At 37.5% G+C, this 27,979-nt stretch overlaps 1 protein-coding gene across 2 annotated transcripts; it reads left to right on the top strand.

Annotated features, from left to right (window-relative positions):
• Window positions 1-1,234: 1,234 nt before the first annotated feature.
• rassf6 (Ras association domain family member 6) lies at window positions 1,235-26,865 on the top strand. Of its 2 annotated transcripts, none has more exons than XM_020938196.2 (11): window positions 1,235-1,349; window positions 11,582-11,659; window positions 15,459-15,537; window positions 16,994-17,172; window positions 18,267-18,352; window positions 20,807-21,000; window positions 21,740-21,841; window positions 21,919-21,970; window positions 23,585-23,703; window positions 24,108-24,205; window positions 25,159-26,865. In XM_020938196.2, the coding sequence occupies exons 2-11, from the start codon at window positions 11,607-11,609 to the stop codon at window positions 25,232-25,234; spliced, it is 1,038 nt and encodes a 345-aa protein (XP_020793855.1). In that variant the 5' UTR covers window positions 1,235-1,349; window positions 11,582-11,606; the 3' UTR covers window positions 25,235-26,865. The 2 variants fall into 2 exon arrangements, with proteins under 2 accessions (XP_020793855.1, XP_020793857.1); XM_020938198.2 differs by lacking the exon at window positions 1,235-1,349 and adding an exon at window positions 9,955-10,291.
• Window positions 26,866-27,979: the final 1,114 nt, after the last annotated feature.

Raw genomic sequence — 27,979 nt, 5'->3', positions numbered from 1 at the left:
TTGCCATTATAGTTGCCATCCCTTTCCAAAAAAAAAGTTGTTGAGTATTTTTAGGTATATACTTACTTTTAGCCAAATACATTACTTGCGCAATTTAGTACATAATCAAATCATTCAGTTTACGTAATTTGGCGTGAATGAACAACGGATTAGTATGGTCATGAAGTCTGACATTGTAAATAGTTCTTATTGCCCTTTTTTGAACTTTGATCAATGGCTCTATTGTGGTTTTATAGTTATTGCCCCAAATTTCTGCACAGTATGTTAAATATGTGGGTGGAGAGTCTCTGCCTCAAGTGGAGGAGTTTAAGTATCTTGAAGTGTTGTTGCAGTGAGGGGAGGATGGAATGTGAGATTGACAGTCAGACCGGTGCAGCAACGGCAGTGGCGACCTTTGTGGTGAAGAGGGAGCTGAGCCGAAAGGCAAAGCTCTTGATTTACCGTCAGTCTACGTTCCTCCCCTCAACTATGATCATGAGCTTTTGGTAATGACCGAAAGGACAAGATCGCAGATACAAGCGATCGAAATAAGTTTCCTTCGTGGGGTGGCTGGGTGCTCCTTTAGAGATAGGATGAAGAGCCCATTCACATGGGAGGAGCTCGGATTAGAGCTGCTGCTCCTCCATGTTGAGAGGAGCAGTTGAGGTGGCTCGGGCATCTGTTCTGGATGCCTCCTTGGCGCCTCTCTCGGGAAATGTTCCGGGCATGTCCCACAGAAAGAAGGAACAGACCCAGGACACGCTGAAGGGAGGACTATGTCTCTGGGCTGGCCTGGGAACGCCTTGGGGTTCCCCTGGAGGAGCTGGAAGAAGTGTCCGGGGTGAAGGAAGTCTGGGAGTCCCTTCTTAGACTGCTGCCCCTGCAACCTGGCCCCGAATAAGTGGAAGAAAATGGATGGATGTTAAGGTAAAACCAGTGAACAATGAAGCCTGTGTGGTGCTCTATTATCCAAAACATACTGTAATACTTTTTGATATTTTATTATGTCTATTTTGGGCATGGGCTTTCCAGTCGATCTTTTCATCAATTCTCACCCCTAAAATATATATTCCCCTTCACTTTTGTCTTATGGTAACCACCACTGTACTGTTCTTAATACGCCACCACCCTCTGCTGTCCATTTGATGAACTACACCTCTCCCACCTCCTGCGGACAACTCCACCCAGGTACTGTAAGCCCCGCCCCCCTGCACTGTCCTAACGTGTTAAACAATCATTAACCTGCAGCTGGAGTCTGAGCATTTCCACCTCATGCACTTCTGAACTTAGAATGTCCCGTACACACCTTTTAAACTCTGATTCAAGACACAAGAGAGAAAGTGAAGCTACAAGAAGGACCAGATAAACAAGTGAGTATGACTGTTACACTTACTACAGAGTATTACAGTGTAACATAGTACTATTATACAATACTTTTACCTCGCTCAGGCTACCTCACAAATGTACAAGTAGAGGTAGGTAGCGACTACTCTGAGTAAAAGTAGTAGCCTAGTAGTTGTAGTGAGCCCAGTAGTAATTGGAGAAGAGGTTGTAATAGTAGTAGTAGTTGTTGTAGTTGTAGTAATATATATGCAGTGTTGTTGCTGTAGCTGTAGTAGCAATAATTGTAATATTAGTAGTAGTGATAGTATTAGTAGTCGTAATAGCAGTTGTTATAGTTGTAGTACTAGTAGTAGTCAAAGTTGTTGTAGTCACAGTGATATATATATATATATAGTAATATAGTAATATATATACAAGTAGTATTGTTGTTGTAGTTGTAGCAGCAGTAGTTGTAGTGAGAGTATCTGTAGTTGTAATCAGTAGTAGTAGTAGTAGTAGTAGTGTAGTGTATCTGTAGTTGTAATCAGTAGTAGTAGTAGTTGTTGTTGTTACAGTATTGGTCAGGTGACTCAGGTCATATATATAGTTGTAATATTATTGTTGTAGTAGCAGTGGTATAGTTGTAGTAGTAGTTCTTGCAATAGTAATCATAGTAGTAGTAGTGGGTTAGGGTTTAGGGTTATGGTAGTAGTAGTTGTTCTTGCAATAGCAATAGTAGTAATATTAGTAATATTAGTTCTTGTTGTAGTTGTAATAATAGTAGCATTTGTTGAAGCAGTACTAATATATAGTATATATACTTATTTTGTAACAGCAGTAGTTGTAGTAGTAGCAGTAGTAGTTTTATTAATAGTAGTAATAGCAGTATAGTGGTGTTATTTGGAGTCATAGTAGCTCTAATCATAGTAGTAGTTGCTGTATCAGTACTAATACATATGTAGTATTGCTGTTGTTGTAGCAGCAACAGTAGTAGTAGTAGTAGTAGTGGTATTATTAGGAGTCATAGTATCTCTAATCATAGTAGTAGTTGTTGTGGCAGTACTAATACACATATTGCGGCTGTTGTTGCAGCAGTAGTTGTTGTAGTACAAGTAGTAGTTTTACTAATAGTAGTAGTAATAGTAGTGGTATTATTAGGAGTCATACTATCTCTAGTCATAGTAGTAGTTTTTATAGCAGCACTAATACACATATTGCTGTTGTTGTAAAGGCAGTAGTTGTACTTATAGTAGGAGTAGGAGTTTTATTAATAGTAGTAGTAGTAGAAGCAGTGGTATTATCAGTAGTGATATTAGCGCTAATCATAGTAGTAGTTGTTGGTGCAGTACTAATACATATGTAGTATTGCTGCTGTTGTTGTAGCAGCAGTAGTTCCAGTTGTAGTAGAAGTAGTAGTAGTTTTATTAATAGTAGTAGTAGTAGTAGTAGTAGTGGTGGTATTATCAGGAGTCCTGTAGCTCCAGTCATAGTAGTAGCTGTTGGAGCAATACTAATACATATGTAGTATTGCTGTTGTTGTTGTAGCAGCAGTATTTGTTATAGTGGTAGCAGTAGTAGTTTTATTAATAGTGGTAGTAATAGTAGTGGTATTATTAGTAGTAGCTGTAGTGGGAAAACAAAAGTGTGTGTACTTTAGATTATATTTTTAGAATTAAAGTAAACAGCATACTCACGCTTTAAATACTTGGATCTACAAACTTGAGTATATTATAACACTTCAACACCGCCACATGAGCAGTGACCAGACCAGTGTCCAAATATTGACTGTGCAGTTATCTCCTCGAATGTAAGTCAATGGCCACTCTAGTTTTGTGGACATGGTGTGTGTGTGTGTGTGTGTGTGCAGGTGTGTGTGTACCGTCCTGTATTGGCACACACACAGATCTGCACACAGACAGTGGTCAGACAGTACTGCAGACTCCAGACTTTAGGAAACTTTTATGCAAGTCCAGGCTTGAGGGAGCAGATGTGCGCTGTGTGACTGTGGACTAGTTAAAAGTGTACAGTCATCTTTACAGGAGACGAACTGAGTGTTGTATTGATGTATTCCAGTCATTTTGTGGAATTGTGAAAATGATAAGAACTTGTTAAGTCAGCAGAACGTGCAGTAAGGTTGACAAAGGCTATGCTCAAAGGTCCTATATTATCCAGAACTGACTTTTGTGAGCTTTAAGCCATGTTAGAATGTTGTCCTCAAAAATATACCTGGACTTGTGTGGGGTTTTTTTAGGGTTAGGTTTCCTTTTACCTTTAGTTCGGTAAAGATTGGCAATTCTAGGGCTGAAATTGTCCAAATGATTCCAGTGAAGGGAAGTTTAAAAACACAATGGAGCTTCTTGTATTGCCACATCACAATGTTGAACCTGTTTTTTCAGTTTGAGAGAAGGACTTAACCTAAATATGCAGTATTTGTGTCACCGAAACAGAATGCAACTATGTTTTTGATGACGTAACACCATTTTAACATGGCTTAAAGCTCACAAGAATCCGTTTTGTTTTATATAGGGCCTTTAAAGAGGGCACATTACACTTCTGTGGGGTATTAACTGCTAACACATAACATATTTAGATCACCATGTAACTTTTTACTGTTTTGAAAATACTGCACTCACTAAAAACAGCGTATTAACATGTTTAATTTTCGTTTTTGATGCTCTGATTTTCTTCTCAGTCCCACTTCAGAGCACTATTACATTCAAATTTTACTGTACATCCAGTGTTGGGAATGTTACTTTTAAAATGTATTTCCCTACAGATTACAGTTTACAGACCCCAAAATGTAGTTCGTAATGGAATCCATTAAATTACTTAAGGTGAGTAACGTAATCTGAATACTTTGGATTACTTGATTTGCTGTAGAGAAGCAAAAACTAGGATATCGCAACATACGATGTTTTTTCTGCTAAAAGAAAATAAAATGCCCAGTCTTACTTAACTGTATTAAAAATATTATTGATAGAAGAGGAGGAGGAGACATGGTCCGCGCGGCATGGTATAGTCCTGTTAAATCCTGGTTTATATCTGGTTTTAGACCTGGTTTAGACCTGGTTTTAGACCTGGTTTAGACCTGGTTTTAGACCTGGTTTTAGACCTGGTTTAGACCTAGTTTAGACCTGGTTTTAGACCTGGTTTTAGAAATGGTTTTAGAAATGGTTTAGACCTGGTTTAGACTTGGTTTAGACCTGGTTTAGACCTAGTTTTAGACCTGGTTTTAGACCTGGTTTTAGACTTGGTTTAGACCTGGTTTAGACTTGGTTTAGACCTGGTTTAGACCTAGTTTAGACCTGGTTTAGACCTGCTTTTAGGCCTGGTGTCCGGCAATGAGTGGAATTACGAAAAAAAAAAATAAAAATTAAAAAGGGGGATATAGCCCAAAATGTCAAATCAGGAAACTACCGCAGTGTAATCCACTTATTTCAACAAAGTAATTGTAATCCAATTACTACTCACTGAAACAGTAACTGTAACCGAATACAGTTACTCATAATTAGTACTCTGATTACGTAACTCCAGTACATGTAATCTGTTACTCCCCAACACTGTGTACATCCCACTAATGAAACTACTGCACATTGCATTAGGTGAAGTTGTAGTGTATTGTTTTATATCCTGCCTTAGTATATTCATGGCAAATGTCCACACAGATCATGGGTGACATAGACTTGTGGGCAGAGTATTGTACAGAATCTTAAAGCGAAGTAAGAAGAGATGGCTGAAATATTCAAACATGCATGGATGGCAACTAAAACTTCTTCAGGCAATGTTATAACATGATAGAACGCTCCAAGAAGATGGTTTTGAGTAAATCTCACTCTTTAAGAACTTCATAGAGTGTAGTAATTCATTTGACTGACATTTGTTTATTCAAAGTAATGAAAGTAAAGTAAAGTGCTCATATTCACAACAGTGTAACAACAGAAGGGCATCCATTCTAGAGTATATCATTTATCACTGTCAAAGTAGTTGTTATACACCTTTATTTAACTTTTACTCAGTTTTCCCATCTGAAATATTAGAACAGGATTGCGTACTTGTAAATTCATTTGGCAAAGAAGTATACTTGTTTTGTTTGTAAAATGTAAATATCATTGTTCTGAGCGCATAGAGTGTTTTTAATGGTAAGGTCTGGCAACTCAAAGTGATTTAGGCAAAAACTAATCAAATAAAAAATAATAATAATTAAAAAATAAAGAGGGATGCTTAGCTAAACAAAAGTTAATGGGAAAGTCTTATAAAAGCTGCAGTATTTAACACCAAGTCACACCAACCAAAGAATGTGTAATGAAGAAGAAAAAACATATATAAGTTGCAGCGGACTATAAGTCGCACTTTTGGGGGGAAATTTATTTTATAAAATCAGGGACCAGGAACCAACATTTTATCTTGAAAGTCAAGTTACAGTAATAACAATAGAACAGAGAACAACAGACTGTTAACGTCACATATGAACAGTTCTTCAGATAAACTATAACATAAACAACAGAACAGAACAAGTTTAACAAACTCTCCATCTCACTCCAAATCATTAAATCCATTGAATTCTTCATCTTTGGTGTCACTTCTGAGCAACTCCGCGACCTCTGAAGGTAAATGCAGCGCTGCTTCCTCTTCTGTGTAGTTGTTGTCAGATTCAGCATCAGTTCCAGTTAGAATTATTTCGGCCTTTCTGAATCCCGACAGGATGGTTTCGGTGTCACTGAAGTCACTTAAATTTTAAATTTACAGTGATACGGAATGGTGCGATCGACTGACATGATACAGACAGGACAGAGGCTCTTTCTGCAGGAGACATGCGCAGTAGAGTGAAGTGACAGTGGTCAGTGTGAAAATTTTAATATATAAAACGCAGGAAACACCCAAACCATGAAAAAAAAGTTCAAGTCCGAAAAATACAGTATGGCTTTTTAAAATCTTTGGAGCAGTATTTTATTTAGTAGATTCAGGCTTGCATCTCCACAAACCTGACTCAAACATAGCCTCTTCCTGCTTGTCTCCGTGGAAATTGTATGGCATAAAAAAGAAAAATACATGTTTGCATAGTATTTATTTTAATGTATTATTATTTTTTCTTTTTTTTTTTATTACTTTTTGTGCACATAAATCAGATGTCACAGAAAAGAAGAAGAAAAAAAAAAATATATATATATATATATATATATATATATATATATATATATATATATATATATATATATATATATATAATTAACAGTAATATTTTTTATTTTTTTATTTTTTTTCAACAGAATAAATAATTTTTTTATGACTACATGTTTAGTTATATGATATACAGTTAGTTAAAGAAAAGTGGATTATGTAATGAAAAGTACAAGGCTTTTTTTTTTATCTTTGGATCAGTATACAGCAGATTCTTACCATACTTACTCCATTTAATCAGTGCATTTCGGAAAGTGCAAGTGCAAGTCAAACCTAGTGTTTTCTGAATAAGCTAATACACAGTTGCCGGTACAATTCCCATGTTTTCCTTACTGTAACTGCTCTTTTAAAAAACACCTTTGTGCTATTACCGCTGTTACTAACATGTTATTTGAAGCAGAGGATCAGCCTTTCTTCTCTGGCCTTTGTCTCTGCTCGTGCACACTGCGAGGCGTGGTTTTGACTGACAGCTGGGCATACCTGAGATAACTGCTGGCTACAGACAGGCTGGGGCACGGCACACTACACCGACTCACTGTAGGACGCAGTATAATGAAGGATTTACGCTATATAAACTACTTTTGCTATGGGTAACCTAGCATTTACAATCAGAACTCATTCATAAGTACGGGCGGAGTGCTTGTGTAGCTTTAGTGAGAATTTTTAAAGCTCCACCGTGTCACTTTTTTGCATGAACTTTGACTACAATGAAAGTACATATGTAGTGGACCAAACAGATAGGCAAAGACAAGGTATAAAAAGAAGTTTAAGTTTAATAAAGTCAAAAAAGATATAATTTAACAAAGGCTCAAATTAGGCAAATTATTAACAAAAAAGCCGGGCCCAATTGGGGGTAACTCAAAATCAAAACTGAACAGAACAAAACTAACCCAACCAGACAAAGGAACAGGGGTGTTTAAATACTTGAGGACCAACTAAAACTAAACACAAGAGGGAGGAATTATACTAAATAATTAAATAAACTACTAACAAAAAGGCAAATAATTATAATACAGAAAATAATAAGTGACAATAAAGTGACCTCAACACAAACAAAACAAACTAAATTAATAAAACTAACTAAAGAGTGCTCCCCCCCTTTTTGAATCATGGTGGTCTCTTCCAAGGGTTCTCAAAAACAAAAAGAAGTGTAAATAAATTAGACTTATATTAACTAAAATGTGTGCACTCAAATTAGAATATAAGTCTAAATGAAAGGAATTAAATGATGTGTAATGTAATGTAATTAATGTAAGTGAAATTAAATAATACTGACACTATGGAGTGGTGGCAGAGGTGTCCACCACAATATATTTGCATTATGGATGTTTTGATTGCACTGAAAAAAAATGTAGAAAGCACGTGTCCTTACTGTTAAATCAGAAAAATGTGCAGTAAGGTTCACAAAGACTATGCTCAAAGGTCTTACATTATCCAAAATGGACTTTTCTGAGCTTTAAGCCATGTTAGAATGTTGTCATCTCCTCAAAAACAGACCTGGAGTTGTGTTTTTTTCATTCACATGTTTGAGAAATCTATAATCTACATAATAATTTATAGTTTTCAAGTTAACAGCGACCTTTTACCTTTAGTTCAGGAGAGATTGGCAATTGCAGGGCTGAAATTGTCCAAATGATTCCAGTAAAGGTGTATGGAGATTAAAAACACAATGGAGCACTTCTTGTATTGCCACATCACAATGTTGAACTGTTTTTACAGTTTGAGAGAAGGACTTAACCTAAATGTGCAGGATTTGTGTCAGTGAAACAAAACACAACTATGTTTTTGATGAGTTAATAGCATTTTAACATGGCTTAAAAGCATTGTATAGCACAAACAAAGTAATGGCAGAATAAGTTAAAGCTCATGAAGATTAAAATTGACAAGAATCCATTTTGTATAATACTGGCCCTTTTATTACACTTCTGTGGGGTATTAACTGGTAACACATAACATATTTATATCACCATGTAAGATTTGATTGTTTTGAAAATGCTGTATTCACTGAAAACAGACTATTAACATGTTTAATTTTCATTTTTGATGCTGTGGGTTTCCCCTCAGTCCCCTTCAGAGCACTATCACATTCAAATATTACATCTCACTAATGAAACTACTGCACATCGCATTAGGTGAAGTTGTAGCGTATTGTTTTGTATCCTGTAATATATTTGCCAGCAATAAAAGTATATATTTTCATTATATACTTATTATATATTATTATATCATCATTTGTGGCCATACCGGCTTGTCAAAGCCTGATCCCTAAGCAAGACCGGGCCTGGTTAGTACTTGGATGGGAGACACTGGGAATTCCAGGTGCCACAGTGACAGGGCGCCAGTGGCCAAAACTGTTGTTGTGTCCTTAGGCAAGACACTTCGCCCACATTGCCTAGTATGAAAGTGGTGTGTGCGTGAGTGATGGTGGTGGTCGGAGGGGCCGATGGCGCAGATTAGCAGCCTCATTTCCATCAGTCTGCCCCAGGGCAGCTGTGGCTACAGTAGTAGCTTACCACCATTGAGTGAATGAGTATCTTTTGGGTATCTTGAAAGGCGCTATATAAATGCAATGATTATTATTATTTTTTTTTATTAATTAATTAGGGATGTTTTTATTGCACTGGAAAAAATGTAGAAAACACATGTCTTTACTGTGAGCAGGCTTGCATCTCCACAAACCTGAATCATGTGCGGCTCTAAAGGTGCATTGTGTAACTTTTCTGGTGGAGGGTCCATCTCCATAAAGATGTTATTGCTTTGTCTGGAATGTTTTACAGTGTGGCATTAAACCTTTCTATCTTCATGGAGACCAAACCAGGCCAAGTCACAGGTTAGATCAGTGGAGAGGAGACCCCACTCACAGTCAGAATGCACAGAATGCAGAAAATGCTCAGCTTGTGATGTCATGTGGTAATACAGGAAGTACTCCTCTGTGTTAAATACTATGCAGTCTGTATGATGCTCTAACATAATTTTGTTGTTATTTTATATGACAATGACAATAAAGAAATTGAACTTGAACTTTATGAGCCTCATACACCTTCACTAGAATCATCTGGATCATTGCAGTCCTGGAATTTCCAGTCTCTACTAAACAAAAGGTAAAAAGTAGCTGTTAAATTGAAAATTACCACCTCATGACATCACAAGGTGGAACAGACCATTTTACGCTTTGGAGATGTAGACAGACTAATAATGCAGAGTTACTCAAACATGTGTGAATGAAACAAAACACAACTCCAGGTATATTTTTGAGGAGACAACCACATTATAATATATATAATTAATAGAGGACCTTTAGTGACATCATGCAGTGGAATCAAACGTTTCCGAGGCCTAGAGATGATAATAGTTAATAACTGTGGGATTACTCAATAAATAAATGAAACAAAATAAAAGTGAAATTACAATATGATTAAAAACTGAAAAAAAATCATTCTTAAAAATCTGTTTGGCATAATATGGGAACTTAGAACTTTTAAAAGACTTTTTCCTCTGGTCTGCTGCTGAATTTATAGTGGCAGAATAGTAAATTAAAGGGGAAAACGGTCCGGCATATTCCAGCTATGGCCATGCGCTTTGGTCTGTAACCCAAGAATAAACAAACAGTGCCACTCCACTGTCATCACGGGTTACTGGGTGGAGCTGTGTTATTAAATCCCATGGCAACGAGCGTAAAAAAAAAAGAGAACAGAAAGAAAGTGAAAGAGTGAAGAAGAGAGAGAGGGACAGGGAGAGAGAAAGAGAGAGGATATTTATACCTAGTTTCAAAGAGGAGAGGAAGAAAGGAGTAGACAAGGAAGCAGCTACGGTAAGAGTTGTTTTTTTGTATTTTAGGCTGTGGTAGCGGTGAATAAAATGACTCAAATGTTCTATATTACACAAAATTGACTCCTGTGAGCTTTTAGTCATGTTGGAATGTTGTTTCCTCCTCAAAAACATACCTGCAGCTGTGTTTATTTCATTCACGCGTGTTTTAGTAATCTTATCTGCATGTTCAAAGGTCAAAATGCTCTGGTCCACCTTGTGATATCATCATGTGGTAGTTTTAAAGTTAATAGTTAGGTCTTTGCCTAAATTTAACTGACTGACTCTGAAATACTAATCAAAAATACTTTCATTTGACCTTTTATTCAGCTGAGATTTTCAGGGCTGGAAATGATTCAAATGATTCTAGTCAAGGTGTGTGGAGTTTGAAAACACAATGGAGCACGTCCTGTATTAACATTTAATAAAAACATCACAATGTGGAGATGCGTTTTCAGTTTGAGAGAAGCTTAAATATGCAGGATTTCTGTGTTAAACATGTGTGAATAAAACCAAACAGACCAACTAAACGTGTGTGTACATGTGGGTCCAAATATAGAACAAATATTATGCCCTTTAGCATTTCATGTTTTGGAACCTAAAACAATGTGTGTCATCAGGCATCAGACACCGTGTTCTCAAGTGTACTCAGATACTCTGATATAATATTACTCTCGAACAACACCTGGGGTTTGCACTTTTATGGGGCTTTGAAAACACAGACTTACTAAACAAGGGTTCATCAAACAAATGTGTAAAATAGAACTCCAGGTCTGTTTCTGATGACACAACAAAGTTATGTTTATTTATTTATTTATTTATTTATTTATTTATTTATTTATTTATTTAGCACATATAACATGACAATAAAAAGAAACACACTAGATAAAAAGTAGGTGCCGGAAAAGGCAAAAAACCCAATAGGGCTTCTATTAAAACCTCCACCTTATGAATACATTAAAAATGTAACATTATCATTGTGCATAACAATTTATATATATAGAAAAATGACATTTAAACACCATGGATTAAATTCTTTTGATTCAAACATGGATTAAAACACATTGAAACATCCACAGATGAAAAATATATCAAACATTAGCATGAAATATCAAACATTTCCTCAAACTCTTTTTAAACAGCGCCTCTGAACTGCCCTCACTAACCAGATGTGAAAACATGGTTAAAGGTTTAAAAAAGTGTATTTTAAATTCTGTAAGATAATTTAAGTTCATTGAAATCATGGATTGAATGGTCAGTATGCTCTGCTAAGCAAATGTGTGTTTGTTTACAGTTCACAGGAGCAGATGTAAACAGCCATGACCACTCTGCAATCACTCATCCAAGTGGGAGACGGGAGGACACTATCCAGGTGAGCTACAAATGACCAGTTAGCTTTGGAATTATTATGCAATTACTGCCAATACAGAGTTTGGTACTTTAATGAAAGTATGATTTGTGTATACAAATCTTGTGTTATCACGGTATTAACCTTCCACAGGGATGTCAGGGTTATCTGGTTAATGGATAATGATGATTATTCTATTGTTTACAATGGGTTCATGTCAGACTGTGACTGCTCACCAAAGCTGCAATGTGACCAAACCTCTTTGTCAAAACCTGAGCTCATCAGATTTCAGAAGCTAAACAAGGCCAGGTCTGTGTAGTACTTGGATGGACTGCTGGGAAAATCAGGTGCCACTGTGGTGCGCCAGTGTCCAAAAAAACTGTTGTTATGTCCTCAGGCAAGACATTTCACATTGTCTAGTAAGAAAGTGGAGAGTGTGTGGGATAGATTGGCAGCCTCACCTCAGTCTGTCCTAGGGCAGCTGTGGCTACAGTTTTATCTCACCACCACCAACTGTGAAGTGATTGAATACTGTACTGTAAAGTGGGTTTCATGAAAGGTGCAATATAAATCATTAGTCTAATAGCATAATTGCCCAAGTAATTTTTTGGCCAAATTGTGATATCTGCAGTTTACTCTCCTCCCACTGCTGCATCCCCCTGCCACCCATGTCCTCAGCCTGTCAGAATGCTTGTTAGAGTCTAAAATCACTGTCTGCTTTAGTCATTGCTGTTTAATATCAATAAAAAATACCAATGTGCTTGCTCAAAAATTAGTTTTTTTATTGTTTTCCAAAAACATTGAAATATAACTTAGGCAACTACGCTATTAGGCTAATGAAATGCAATGATTGACTCTTAACTTTTATGCCACCTGCTCCCATATTGGATCTGCTCACTAATGTAAACAAACACAGAAAGAAAGAAAATATCAAACAAATGACATACAATACAAACGGCATCATATAAAAGGAGGACAGATGCACTTAAAATCACAACTTTCATTTCATTTTAGTTCATTTTTAACAGTTTGCAGTGGTCCAGAGTTGTCCCTTCTTACCTTCTGCATTTAGAGCCTCCTAATTAATCACCATGACTGTAATAATAGCAAAAACTAGAATGCTAACAGCACACTTTCTGATTACCGAATAATAACATGCATGTTAAATTAGAGGCAGACAGTACACAGCTCACTTATTTTGACCTCAAGAGCTGCTTATATAATACATCTGTACTAGGGCAAGTCACATTTTGCTCAAATACGTTGAAAAATTGCAAATTTCAAAACCAAAAATAAGTCCTTTCAGTTAACACCGCGTGAGTTATGTGGTTCTCTGTTTGTTTGTTTTTGTTTATTTGTATTTATTTTACTTATTTATTGCTATTTTATTATTTTTATGTTTTCCTTTTATTTGTTTTTTTTACTGGTTTTAATGTTTTTAGGACTGGTATGGCCACATTTTAGCAGTTTACCTTTTGTTGTCTTAATTTTGTGATTTCTGCACAGTTTATTGGAAAATTGCTTTGTTTGTCAAATGTGTAAGGTACATTTTTAGGGAAAATTTGGATTTGGAGATTCAAAATGCAATGATTTAATAAAACAATCTGTAAACAACAAAATACATGCTTTAGGGAAATAGAAAATCCACGTTCTAAAATCGTCTACGTGGCTACATGACTAACTGGAACAAAACAGGCAAGCAAAGGCCTATGCACTATAAAACATTGTAAGCTACAGTGTTCTCGTCTCATGTGGCCAGACAGTTTTTATGTACAAACACGCCTGCTCGTAAACATTCTATTTAAAGAAGCTATAAAGTCTGCGCTCATCAACTCAAATCTACTTTAATCCAAGAAATAAATTAAAGTTGCATTGTAGGGGTGTAACAGTAACCAAAATATTGTGATATCGTATCGTCAAAAGTCTCTCAATAACATCGTGGACCATCACAATATATCGAATTACAAGTCTCTTTGCTTAAATTAAGAGTTATGATGGAGCAATAGCTAAAAAAAACAGATGGAACTACATTGACCATGATCCTTTGCTCCGTTTTGATGCAAACTACATGAAGAAATAACAGTTCTAAGCACTTTTAAGTCTTAGTTCTTAAAGGTTGTATGGAGGATTTTTTTTTTAGTTTCAAATTGTCAATGAAAGTGTAAAATACCATTAGAGAGATGCAGCAGCCTTGTAATTATGATGACCAAAAAAATAAAAATTTAAATCTATCAACTGTGGACGTAGTGAGACCAGATAAACTTCAGCGAATAGATAACAAGGCTACCTCATTTTCTATTGGCTGTTAGGTTGTCAATCAAACTCCCTACGTTTCTAGTGTAACTGACTCGCAGCGCGCGGGGATTACGTGGTTTATGCGGCAGTTCTTAGAGGCTTTTTCAAACTGTAGCTTTTTCAATTCACACAAAGTTTGTTGCGAAGGCGGATGAGAATCGACGACCAGTTCGCCCCAAAAGAAAATCAATTTTTGAGGTCGCTGAAAGAAGAAGAGACGGGGAAAAGGAGCAAAGCTAAACTGAGGTGATTCTTGGAGATTCCTTCCAGCGACTGAAGCAGAAGAAGGGTCTAAAAACTGATGCGTCGGTCGCTAAATTATTTCTAGACAGGTCACTTCAACAGTAATTCTGAACGCGCACTGGCTGTAAAAAAGCGTGATTTCTAGAGTAAGGAGGCGGGAGGAGGTGCTTCTACTGAGGGAGCTGTGGAGGAGGGAGGTGGTGTCACGCATGTGCAACTTTTGAAAAAGGACTGTCGCTGTATTTCTCTTCCCTTAAAAAATCCTCTATACAAACTTTACGTCTAGTCAAGGCATTTTAAGAGGAAAAAGTAGCATATTATCGTATATCGTACCATGAGATTTGGATATCGTTACATCCCTAGTGCATTGTGTAACTTTTCTGGTGGAGGGTTCATCAAATGCTTTTCTTCATGGAGGTGTTATTACTTTGTCTGGAATGTTTCACAGTACGGTATTAAACCTTTAACTTCATGGAGACCAAACCCGACCAAGTTAGAGGTCAGATCTGTGGTGTGGCGACCCCGCTCACAGTCAGAATGCCTGTTTTTCTAGGTATTTTTGAGCTATAAACCCACCTATAACTGAATAAATGTAAGGTGGAGATGTTTAAAGTCATACGGTGGAACATTCCAGGCAGAGCAATGACATATCCACAGAAACAAGCAGGTAATGGACCCCAAGTCAAAAAGTTACATACTGTACATGTCTGATAGGGATGTAACAGTAAGCGAAATATCGTGATATCGTATTGTCAAAGTTCTCACAATAATATCGTGGATCATCACAATATATCGAATTACAAGTCTCTTTGTTTAAATTAAGCGTTATGGTGCAGCAATAGATAAAAAAAAAAAAAAAGAACAGAGGAAACTTCATAGACCATGATCCTTTGCTCCATTTCAATGCAGACTACAAGAAGAAATAACACTTCTAAGCACTTTTAAGTCTTAGTTCTTTGGATTAAGTCTTGCCAAGTTACCGTTTTGTTAGTCTCCACAAAATATCGCAATAAATATCGTATTGTGAGATGTATATTGTGAAAATATCATACTGAGAGATTTGGATATTGTTACATCCCTAATCGTGAGCCTCCCCACCATATTGTGAGCTTTCCCACAATATCGCAATAAATATCATACTGTGAGGTTCATACCGTGATGATATCGTATCGTGAGACTTGGCATATCGTTACATCCCTAATGTCTGATGATAAAACTCATAATTTTGGAGTTAAAGAAATGTGTTTATTTTGTGTTGTGAATTTGACTTTTGGTTTTGTTTCAGAGGGGAATTTCTCTCTTTGATAAACACGTACAACTGGTTCCTGAAAGACCAGACGCAACTGCATCTCACCTACTGTCAGGTAAGGCCTTTCATTCCATGGGTATCAGAATGATGCAAGATTTGGGGCCGTTGCCATAGCGATTAGCAATAAAAAACCTAATATTATGTCATTTGATTGAGAAAAAGTTACACAATGTTGAATGAGTCATGAGTTGGAATGTTGTTATCTCATCAAAAACTTAACCTGAAGTCTTTTGTTTCATTCAAACATTTGAGGAATCATGTATTATTAGTCTGTCTACATCTCCAAAGCTCCAAATGTTCCACCTTGTGATGTCATGAAGAGGGAGTTTTTAAGTTAACAGCTCCTTTTACCTTTTGTTCAGTAGAGATTGACAATTCCAGGGCCGAAATTATCCAAATGATTTTAGTGAAGGTGTGTTCAGAAGTGGTCCGAATCAAATCCCAAGCTAAAGGCAAGTCCAAGTCGAGTCTCGAGTCACTGACCAGTAAGTCCAAGTCAAGTCCAAGTCGTCTGCTTTGAGCTTCAAGTCATTTCAAGTCTTTAAACCAAAGTACCAAATATAGCTTAGATTTTTACAATTTATATGACTAAACTGTACTTAAAAAGTCATGATATTTATATATGAGTATTTATAGAGTATATAAGAGTTGTAAAAAATAATTTAGTTAATTTTTCCTTTTTAAATGTCTTGACAAGATCTTAGTGTGAATCTTTATGGTCAGAATATAAAGAATTCAGATTTAAAAGTGCGTCTTAAGTCTTCTCAAGTCACAGGCCTCAAGTCTAAGTCGAGTCCAAGTCTTAGTCCATTTTATCAAGTCAAGTCTCAAGTCCTAAAAATAGTGACTCAAGTCTGACTCGAGTTCAAGTCAGGACTTGCAAGTCCCACCTCTGGGTGTGTGGAGTTTAAAAACACATTGGAGTACTTCCTGTATAGCCAACATGACATCACATGGTGGAATTGATTTTCTGTTTGAGAGAAGAACTCAGCCTAAATATGCAGGGTTTCTGTGAATGTGTGAATGGAAACACAACTCCAGGTCTGTTTTTGATGAGGAAAAAATATTATAACGCATCTAAAAATATGGGCCATATAAATGCTTTCAGTGAATCAAAACCGTACCTGGAGTATCGTATAGGTTTTATTCACGTTTACGTCGCAAACCAGGAAGACATTTGGATGAAAACTTCTGGTGTAGTTACCGACACTGGGCTCGCCGGTCGACTGTCCTAAAACCCAATGAAGTAAATGTGATCTTGGAACTACAACAGTGGTGATGTAAAATTTCTAAGCCTAGTTATTTATCCTAACAATTTCATATGACATTAAGATCGATTTGATTTTAAAACATTAAACACACATACTGTAATGCAAATAGATTTTTTTTGGCCTCTGTTTTGACTGACAGAACTGTGGCAATCTGCGCCAACAAACTCACTCACTCACATACCGGCCTTTGGAAAGAAGACTCTGTGTTTTATGGTGTGTGTGTTTGTGTGTGTGTACCAGGACAGTGATGGGGAGGTGATCGTGGAGGGCTTCTTGAACATCTCATGGGGAGTGACCAGACCCATCCGGCTGCAGATCCAGGACGACAAACAGACCCTCCCCCTGACTCCTCTGGTCCCACCGGAACCCAGCAGCCCTGTGAGCCCCGTGAGCCCCGTGAGCCCTCTGGGGAACAAGAGGTGACCATAATAATAATAATACCTAATACATAACACTTGTATAGCGCTTTTCATGATACTCAAAGATGCTTCACACAGTTCAAAACAGACAAAACACAGAGAAACAAATATAAAACTGGGTAAAGCACAACACAACATAGCAACATAACTAAATGAAGCCCAAGAGTGACTGTCCACTAGCCTGATTCATCAGCTGGTTTCACTTCGTAGAAACCGTCTGACCTCGCAGCATTAGGATTCATTCGCTCGACGGTAGGCGGGTACTTTTTTTATTTAACCAATCACTGCTGTTTGGTCGTGATGTATGTAATGCGCTGCTAACGGGACTAACTGGTATATTAAGCTTTTCCCAAATCCCGTCGGAAGAAGGGCAATAACGTCTTTCCCCTTCATTAAATTCAATGAACGCTCTCTTTGTTCAGGCTTTAAATCCTCGATCTCGGGAATCGTTGTCAACACAGAATGTCTGGCTCTTCACTGATTGGCAGGTGCCCAAACTCACACTTCCGGGGTTCTTGGAAACCGTCTGTTGTATTCCGAGTCCTGACCTAGTTCTGAAACCAAATTTCCCATAAATTTTTCTCATAGATTTCAAAAATAAAAAATAAAAAAATACCTGTAAAAGTCGCAAAGCTTGCTCTGAGACAATTAGCTACGTGTTAACTAATGACTTGAAGACCTACAATTTTATTTAAAATCTATAAAGTTGTAATCCACTGTTAAGTTCTTAAAACATTTTGCGGAATCTTGTGTTTTAAATGTGCTTTTTGGGCTTAAAACAACTGTGTTATGGATATTAGTTAGCACATAGCTGCTTAGCCTCTTAATACTTGAATATTTTGAAATGTCTATGGGAAAAATGTATGGAAATTTACTTTTGGAACAGGAAGGAGTGGTCACTGTTGAGCTCCTTAAATTAAGCAGAACTAAGAATTTGTGTTGTGGGGTGGGGTTTTGATTCCCACACGGACCAAGTTCTGTCATGTCTGGTATTAGTGTATTGATTTATTTTGTATGTTTGTATGAATGTTTGTATGTTTGTATGTATGTAGGTTTGTAGGTTTGTATTCTGACTTGTGTTTTTGTGATTGCAGAGGGATGATGCGATGGGGGGAGTATTCTGACCTGCACCAGATCGATGAGACCCAAGAAACTGTCTTCAGCAACGCTCCGCCACCACGTAAGATTGAAGATGTGTTAAAAACTTGTTAAAATGAGCACATTTTACCACCTACATGTTACCAAGTATGGGATTGAGTATGAGATTTTTTAAATGTGGGATTTCTTACACATTTCTTAAACACGTGTCTGCAATTATGAAATAGACGAGTTAAAATTAAGCATTGATTTAACTGTGCATGAAATTGTGTTTAAGTGTGTATGCAACCTACCAAGTCACAAGTAACTATTTTAGTGGAGCTTGAGATGATTGTATGAGGGCTGTTATAGGTCTAAAGCATAGACTGTATTAAATAAATGGACATAGCTAACCCGCTAGGCGTCATGATCCAAATAGGAAGTGAGCATGGGGGCACTTCCGGCTCCACCGACTCTCACTTTACATTGAAAAATTGTCAGCCCTCTGTCTGTAACTGCTGCACTGAGCCTCATCATTTTGGTCTTAAAACGTTCAAATCAACCTGTTCCACATGATCCTGCTGTCTTTATTTTGCTATTATTTAAATTATTTCCTGTTCCTAATATGAAACAAGGCTCCAAACTTGCTCCTATAACGTCTATCCTCGTGAGATTCAGTGTTTCCCGCAGAAAACTGGTTAGACAAGGCAGTGCTGGAGAAAGTGAGAAAGTAACTATAAAGCGCTGTGGGAAACACTGAGCTTCATTTGACTGGAGCCGAACTCTATGGGTGATGTCACAATCACTTAGTCCACTTCTTTATACAGTCTGTTGTCTAAAGACACTCCAGGTTATTAGTAGCAAACCGTTTGTCCAATCAGAAAGCAGAATGAGGACCTCACTTTACAGTTTCAAGTGCTTTACATTGGTTTTCTTAAAAATATAGTATTTGACAGCATAATATCACAATGGCATTCATATTCAGTTTGTGCACAGATCAGGAATGAATGAACTAAATGAATAATGACAAACTGTGACTTTGAAATCAACTTTTCTGAGCTTTTAACCATGTTTGAGTGTTTTTTTTTTCACCATTTACTCGGCCAAAGATGTATATGGAGTGATTTGTGCACTTTTGAGCAGTCACTTATTTTCAAGATGCCATTTCAGACGTCATCTGTGCACAAAAGGCCAAAAGCATTGGGATTCTTGTGCAGGGCTCTCGGGCATTCAAGTAAGAACATGTAAAAAGTGCATTTAAGAAAAAAAAAAAAAAGCATGCATTTTTCCAATCAATCCCCATTTTCACTTCCACCCATGTACTCTGGCATACACCCACTGCTCTGTACTCACTTTGTCCTCTAATTTTGTTTTCTTAATCTGTGATATGTGCAGGATACAGCAGTTTTGCGTGGTAATTTTGGCACAAATTTTAAAAATCTGCTGCTCTCTAATCCGATCTGTAGCTATTCGTCGAAGGAAGTTGAAATCGTCTTGCTATATTTTTTGCTGCTTATTTAGAATGTATTATTATACCATTTATATTTTTGCTTCTTGTTATTATATTATTTTGTAATTTGGGAGCTACTGTGTCAATATAATTTCCCTTGGGGATCAATAACGTTTGTCTAAGTCTAAGGTGCAATGTCAGCTCCCATTGGGCCCCACATGTTTCTACCACAGAAATCAGCGGCCTTGTTTCTTTTATTAAGTTGTTTTAGATTAGATATGGGCAAACTACAGCCTTTAATCTTTTTAATCTGGCCCGCTGAACTTAAATAATGATAATAATAATGATAATTTTCAGTGATTTAAAAGTCATTTCAACAAATAGTAAATACCGTGGGACTTGAAAGACAGATATTTTATTGTAATGCTCTGTAATTATTTTCAATTATGGGATATTTTAATAACATGGGATATGTTTTCTACATATCCCATGTTATGTTTTTGTCTTATGAGGTGGATTAACAAAAAACTCCATCCTTCTGCTCCTGGTCCAGCCCTTCCATCAAATTTTAGATCCCTTTTGTGGCCCATGAATCAGAAAGTTTGCCCACCCCTGTTTTAGACGAATATCGTGATTTAAAATGTCCATGTCTAACATAATGATCCACATGTGTCATATTATAGACACAAACACAATAGGTCTTCTTTAAAGGCGCATTGTGTAACTTTTCTAGTGGAGGGTCTGTCACCTGCTTGTTTCTATGGATAGGTCATTGTTCTGCCTGCAATGTTCCACAGTATGACATTAAACAGCTCTACCTTACATTTATTAAATTAGAAGTGGTTTATATAGCTCAAACAAACCTAGAAAAACAGGAATTCTGACTGTGAGCGTGGTCGCCTCTCAACAGACCTGACCTGTAACTTGGTCTGGTTTGGTCTCCATGAAGAGGGAAAGGGTTAATGCCATACTGTGAAAGATTCCAGACAAACTGTACAAGTCACTGCTTTACCTTTAAATGGGTCAGCATTTTATCGAGCATAAAATAGATTAAAAAATGACTTACTTGTTTACTAATTTTTTTATTCCTGTTTTCCTATTTTAAAGCCCCAGTCCCTTACGAAACGGCCACGCTCCGTCCAATCAGACACAAGCACACTGAGCTGGAGGCGGAGTCTAACCTGTTCCGCTGCAGGAGTGACGCGGCATTGGTGAAGATGAGAAGGAAGAAATCTGCTTCTCAGAGAGAGAAAGAACGTCAGCACCGCTTTTCTATCAACGGACACTTCTACAACTATAAGGTACTGCACCCATATGACCACTAGGGGTCTCCTAACAGTTAACTCTAAACATCAGTTTTTGTTAAAGGCCCATATTACTCTATTCTTTGATCTATGTTATAATGTTGTTTCCTCATCACAAACAGACCTGGAGATGGGTTTTGTTTCATTTAATTCTGCATATTTAGGCAGAAGAGTTCCCATTCCATCTTGTCATGTCATGTGGTAATACAGGAAGCGCTCCATCCAAATGGATGGATGGACATAAAAATACATAAAATAAATCTCATGTTATCTGCTTCTGTATATTTTCACGGCATTATAACAACATAAAACATACCTGGAATTATGTTTTGTTTCATTCACACATGTTTGAGTAACTCTTTATTATTAGCCTGTTTATATCTCCAAAACTTTAAATCCTCCTGTTTGACCTTGTGATGTCATGAAGTGGTAGTTTTCAAGTTAACAACTACCGTTTACCTTTAGTTCAGTAGGGGATTGGCAATTCCAGGGCTGAAATTATCCAGAATGTTTATAGTGAAGCTGTATGGAGTTTAAAACACAGTGGAGCACTTCCTGTACATGACATCACAAAGTGGAACACAGTGTTTTCTGTTTGAGAGAAGAACTTACACCTAACTTAACCTAAATATTACAACACAAAATAGTGTAATATGGGGCCTATATAGACAAAAAGGTGTGTGCCAGAGACTGAGAGTAACACTAAATACAGCCCTGTGCTTTTGCTTCTTTGTAGACCTCCATTTTCACCCCCACCCACGGCGCCTTCACTAAAGTCCGAATAAACAGCAGGATGTCCACACACCAGGTCATAGAACAGTTACTGCACAAGTTCAAGGTGAGCGCAAGTAAGAACAATAAGAACATTATTATTTTATTCAATTACTAAAACTAAAACACGTGTCATTTCCTCAGATACAGAATGACCCTGAAGAGTTTGCCCTGTACTGCGTTCACCAGAGTGGAGGTAATATTTTGAAATTGTTGATGGGAATTACACATGATGCTGCGTTAAAGTGCCTTGCGTTTTACTAAAACACAGTCAGGAATTACACTTAAACAAAAAAAACATTTACACTCCCAATTGGAGATTTTTAGGTGTGCATATGATTTTGATGCTTCTTTAATTTCTGCTTAATCTGATGCTATAATACAACAGGTAAATATAAATTATAGTTTTACACAAATCAAGAAGCAGTTTGTGAAGAAAAGTTGAAAAATATGTTGAAAATTACAGTGAGTAAGAACTATAAGGAAACAACTACATGAGATGATCCCGGACAGTTGTTCCAGTGTCATGGTGCAATAGCCTATTCAAAGAGATAGAAAGGACTAAGTGGGCGGGGCTACAGTTCACAAATATTGCTATGTTGCTCTTTTCAACCTTTTATATCGTCACCAAACAACACTGAACATTGTCTGCTAGTTTGCCTATAAGCTCCTCACACAATTGACTCTTGTGAGCTTTAAATCATGTTATATTGTTGCTATCTTCTCAAAAACAGACCTGGAGTTGTGTTTTGTTTCATTCACACATGTTTGAGAAATCCTTTATTATTAGTCTGTCCACATCTCCAAAGCTCAAAGCGCTCTTGCACATTGTGATGTCAACCTATTACTAGCCTGATTCATCAGCCGGTTTCACTTTGTGGAAACCGTCTGACCTCGCAGCATTAGGATTCGTTTGCTCGACGTAGGCAGGTACTTTTTTTTATTTAACCAATCGCTGCTATTTGGTCGTGATGTATGTAATGCGGCGCTAACGGGTATATTAAGCATTTCCCAAATCCTGTAGGAAGAAGGACACTAACGTTTTTACCCTTGATAAAATTCACCAAACATTCTCTTTGTTTTGACTTTAAATCCTCGATCTCGGGAATCATTGCCAACACAGAATGTCTAGCTTTGTCTACATCCATCTCGACCGCTTTGTTTACTGTTGTGCTGTACCATGAAATGATCCAGCCATAGCTTCACAGCTCTTCGCTGACTGGCCAGTGCGCAGTCTACAACTTCCAGGGTTCTTGCAAACCGTCTAGTGTATTCCAAGTCGCTGGAGTGAAATTAAATTCAGCAGAGGCACTAGGTGGCACCAGCCTGGCTAACCTTTTACTATTCAGTATAGAGAGTGGCAATTCTAGATCTGAAATAAAAGCAAGTGGAGCCCTTCCTGTATTACTGATAGACAGAGACATGCACATCTAATAAAAGTTGCGACTGCATGCTGGGTCCAAAGACAAAAATTGTGCAAAAGGAAAAAACAGATTTGCACTGCAGTTGTTTGGAGCACAATGTGACATTGTGGTGTGATTAAAATGAAAATGTATTACTACAAGATATCACAAAGCAGAACACAGTGTTTTCCATTTGAAAGAAGAACTCAGCCTAAATATTCAGGGTTTGTGTTTAAACATGTGTAAATGAAACAAAACACAACTCCAGGTCTGTTTGTGATGAAGAAACAAGATTATAACATAGATCAGAAAAGGGTGTGATATTGGCACTTTAAATGATGAAACATATCAATGAGTAATATACTGGCACATCTAATCAAGGTATTACAATAACTTGTGTATTGCAGAAAAGAGGAAGTTGTGTAACAGAGACCAGCCTCTGTGGGAGCGTATACTGCAGGGGCCCTCAGAAGACATCATGAAGGTCTTCCTCATGGACAGAGAAGAAGAGGAAGTCAGCAACGATGTAAGATTTTGGCATTATTTAATTTTTCAGTCAAATTCATTTTTGTACTGCATAAAGTCACAAAGTTAGTCACCATGCTATGCGTCAGTCCCTGCTCCAACCAGTTCATACTATCGTTGTGTCCTTGGACAAGACACTTCATGCACCTTGTTTATGTATGAATCTGTTGTGTCAGGTGATGCGTCAGATGAAGCAGACTAGTATCTACCCCAGGGCAGATGGAACTAATGAAATGTGGTTGCACGAAATTGTAAAATGACCTTGCATTATATGTTTTTCAGTCAGATTTCTATCAGCACAAAATTGACTGACATGAATACAGTTTGTCAAGCAAAGGATGTGCTCTGATTTTGTGATTATGTCACTGGTCTAGTTTTGATGTACTTTTGCCCTGTTGTTTTCAGGTGGCCCAGTATCTGAACCTGGAGCTGCCAATCCTGGAGCAGGTTCTTCTGAAGCTCAGAGAAGAGGAGACCAAAGAGATCCAGAGGGTCATCAGCAAGTCAGTATTACATGTACAAAGTATTCTAATGTGTAGCTCGCTGATAAAGAGGACCTACCCATCCACAAATGCACAAAGAGCTTCCCCCTGCATGTTTCACAAACAAATAGCCAGTATTTGCACTGAAACAGACTGAAGTACATCTGTCTGCATCACCATGTTTGTTTTGGGTGGTTCAGCACTTGCGTCCGCCCAACCCACAGTGCTGCAATGTGATTGGTCAGGACCTATCATATGCAAACAGAATAACATGGATTCTCAAGAGTTTGTAAACTCCCAAAAAACACTGGATTTTATCTAGCCCCTCTTTTCTCATAAATGTAAATGTAATATATATCCCATTTACAACTCCATCCTCAGACCTCAATCAAAACAAAGAAAACAACAGGGATAGCCAGGTCAGGTCCAGAGGTGTGAACGCACCCATCAGGAGCCTGAATGATTAGGCTAATAAGACCCCACACTCAGCTGAATAGACCTAGTTAACAAACAGAAACTGTAAACAAGTAGGGTGTTAGTTTCAGAGTAGTTTGAGTGTAGTTAGCTCCTCCCTTCTGGCAGGGTCGATCGGCGTGAAGAAGCAGTTTGGAATGAGCTGTGAAACATATTCAACCTAAATAAATGTTTGGTCAGTTGACAAATTGAATTTCTCCTTTGCTATAGATTCTACCTGGATGACTGAAGGATTTTACATAGATCATAACTGTACATGAAAAACTGGTTCTATAAAAACAAATAAATAAATACAAATACATAATCTGCTTAAATCACATCAATTTAAACATAACCAGAGAAGACCAGCTGTTTAAAAGAATACCTGTGTCATAGATTGATATCATTTTCATGGCCTTGTGAGTGAGCGCCCCAACTGAAAATAACATGTAGAATGTTGTAGTAACTCATGTAAACCAGGTGGTGGAGCCATTGTGTCGTGACAGTGTTTTGTGTTGTAGGTACCATCACCAGCACAGACTCCTGTCCCACGTCCTGAACACCAAACTGTCCCCTCACATCGAGACCAGCGTCTGACAGAAATGGAGTTCTACAGCATCGGAATAACAACAACAACAAAGACTTTATTAAGAAATGAAATGGACACAACAGAAAATAAACCATTTGCGTCAAAAGTGAGATCATTTTTAAAGACTTTTTTTTTTTTAACTCTGAGAGAAATTGAAAAAGCTATTAGGATGGCTACCAGCTTGTCCATGAGTAATCTATTACTTTGTCTGGAATATTCCACAGTATGGCATTACATTTATTCAGTTAGGTTTTTATTGATCAAAAATATGAAAAAAAAAACTTTACTGCAAGTGGGGTCGCCTTTTCACAGATCTGACCTGTAACTGAATTTAATGGCATCACCTACTTGTCCATCAGCATAGATAACTTTAATGCCATAATATGAAACATTCTATCTAAGCAAAGCATCAAGATCTCCATGGAGACAACCAAATAGCAGACCCTCCCTCAACCAGCAAGGTTACACAGTGTATCTTTAAAGGCGCACTGAGTAACTTTTGCTGGTAAAAATGTCATTGCTTTGCTTATAATGTCCCAATGTATGGCGTTATATCTCCATGGAAACAAGCATTCGCGAAGTTACGGGTCAGCTCAGTGGAATGGCACTTAGAGTTAGACCCCGTTTACACTAAAACGAATCAGCGTATCACCGTATCAGCAACAATCTGCGTCCAGACACGTTGTTTCTGTATCTGCAATCGAAGAGTTCCTTGTCCACACAGTAACACAAAACCGCTTGAAACGTTAGTTCACGTGATAGGCTGGCGTCACGTCGTCATGATGTCCCGACGTCACGTGAGCGGTAAAAACAAGGAAGTCTGAAGTCGCAGCAGCTGATTTTGAGTCGAGGGAGATGGCAAGTGTACTGACGACGAGGTTCAGTTGTTACTCAGCGTAACACTGGATTTCGTTTGTCTGTCCGCAAGCCTTCCCTATCCATACAGATTTGAACATATTTGTTTATATTTTACATAAATGAAACTTAAAACCTCATGGCTAATTTGCATAAACTATGCGCTCAAAAAACAGCTCGCTATTGTGCGATGATGCGGTTCAGCTTCTGTCGGATTAATGGACACAACTCAATGAATTATATGTGTTCTTTCTGTGACAGAGGAGTGTTCTGCTGATGGTGAGTTTGTTCTGTTCTTCTATTGCGTTGGAGATAGTTCATGTTAAACTTTTCAGAGATTATACGGTCTATGCTACATCAATGTTTCAATGTATCAGCGTTTTCAGGCGTCCACACGGTGCCAGATCAGATCCATACTCAGATGAATTCATGGGAGCTGACGACACCAGATCGTTTCGTCTCTGGAGCCATTTTCAGTCGGATTAGTGTGGATGAACACTGCATCCACAACAAAAACGAGTGTGGACGGGGCCTTGTTTTTGTTTACATGTTTTTGAGCAATAAAATCACCTTTTTGAAATAAATGTGAGAAAAAAAACATTTAATACAGTACTGTGCAACATTCCCGACAAAGCAATTACATCTCCATGGAGACAAGCCAGTAGAATACCCTCTTACCCGTAAAGTTACACGGTGCACCTTTTACGAGCCAATTTAGTTTTGTCTTTTTTGTAAGTATTTGTACATTTTAATGAGGTGTTATTAAAGCCTTTATTTAAATGTGGTGTGAATAATTTTCTCGGAGCGGAGTGAGCGGGTATTGAAAGGTTGGAAAAAGCAGTTAGTTGGAAAAATGTGCGGTTTTAAAATGAGTTTGGGCAGAGGAGGCACATGTTTCTATGGAAAAGACATGTTCCCATTAGACCTGCCACAACCATGATGACGGCCAATGAGCGCCAAGACTTTCCTCAACACACAGGATGATAAGTTACGAATAAAAACAAAGTGTAAATTTTTCAGGTCTGACGCAGGACTATATCCAAATATCTTTCAAGTGTTCATTGGTAACATTTAACCATCACCATTTTGCCTTTTATTGTTTTGAATATACTTTATTAGCCGAAAACAACTTGATAAGTACCAGTTTTGTTTTCGATATAGGAGAGATCACTAGATTACTCAAACATGTATGGGTGACATCTAAATCCTCCTCAAGTGTTTTTTTTTTTGGTGAGGGAACAATGTTATAACATGGTAGAAAGCACCAAAAAGTCAAAATGAAGTGTAATTATTTTTCAAGTTTATATATATTTTAGTATCAGGAAGTGCACGGTTAGCATGCTGGTTGTTTGCGTTGCCCCGACGGAAAACTCGGCTCTGGCCTCTGAAGGAACACATAAGGTAAGTGAGGACTGACGATGTGTTTTTAAACTTCGTTTGCCTCCACTTGAATCATTTCGATGATTTCCATGCCACTCCATGACATCACAAGGTGGAACAGCATTTCTTAATTTTGGAGATGTAGACAGACAATGCAGGGTTACTCAAACATGTGTGAATGAAACAAAACACAACTCCAGGTCTGTTTTTGATGATGATGAACAATTTGATAACATTTAAAATATGTAATAAGAAAGGTTCCTTTAAATAAAAATATAGAAGACCTATATTTTATTTTAAGGAACTTTTCGCCCTGAGCAAGCTTTCAAACTTTGAATACAATTATTTTCTGAAAGTCTATGGGGAAAAAGGACCACTGCAATCAGTTTAAAATGCAAAAAGACTATAGTACCTTTAAGTATTATTCTCTCTGTTTCTCTGAGTAAATAATCTGCTAGAGTTAAATTCTGGAAAACACTAGAGTGTCATCAGTTTACTCTATACGTGTAAATTTGACA

Source organism: Boleophthalmus pectinirostris, unplaced genomic scaffold (assembly GCF_026225935.1).
Source record: "Boleophthalmus pectinirostris isolate CB_2022bp ecotype Guang Dong unplaced genomic scaffold, ASM2622593v1 HiC_scaffold_18, whole genome shotgun sequence".
Lineage (NCBI taxonomy): Eukaryota > Metazoa > Chordata > Actinopteri > Gobiiformes > Gobiidae > Boleophthalmus > Boleophthalmus pectinirostris.
This window is presented reverse-complemented; position numbering and strand designations above follow the sequence as displayed.

Coding starts and splice junctions, on each gene's coding strand:
- rassf6 (XM_020938196.2), top strand. CDS start 11,607: ATGACCACTCTGCAATCACTCATCCAAGTGGGAGACGGGAGGACACTA. Junction 11,660..15,458: donor GACGGGAGGACACTATCCAG/GTGAGCTACAAA, acceptor GTTTTGTTTCAG/AGGGGAATTTCTCTCTTTGA. Junction 15,538..16,993: donor TGCATCTCACCTACTGTCAG/GTAAGGCCTTTC, acceptor TGTGTGTACCAG/GACAGTGATGGGGAGGTGAT.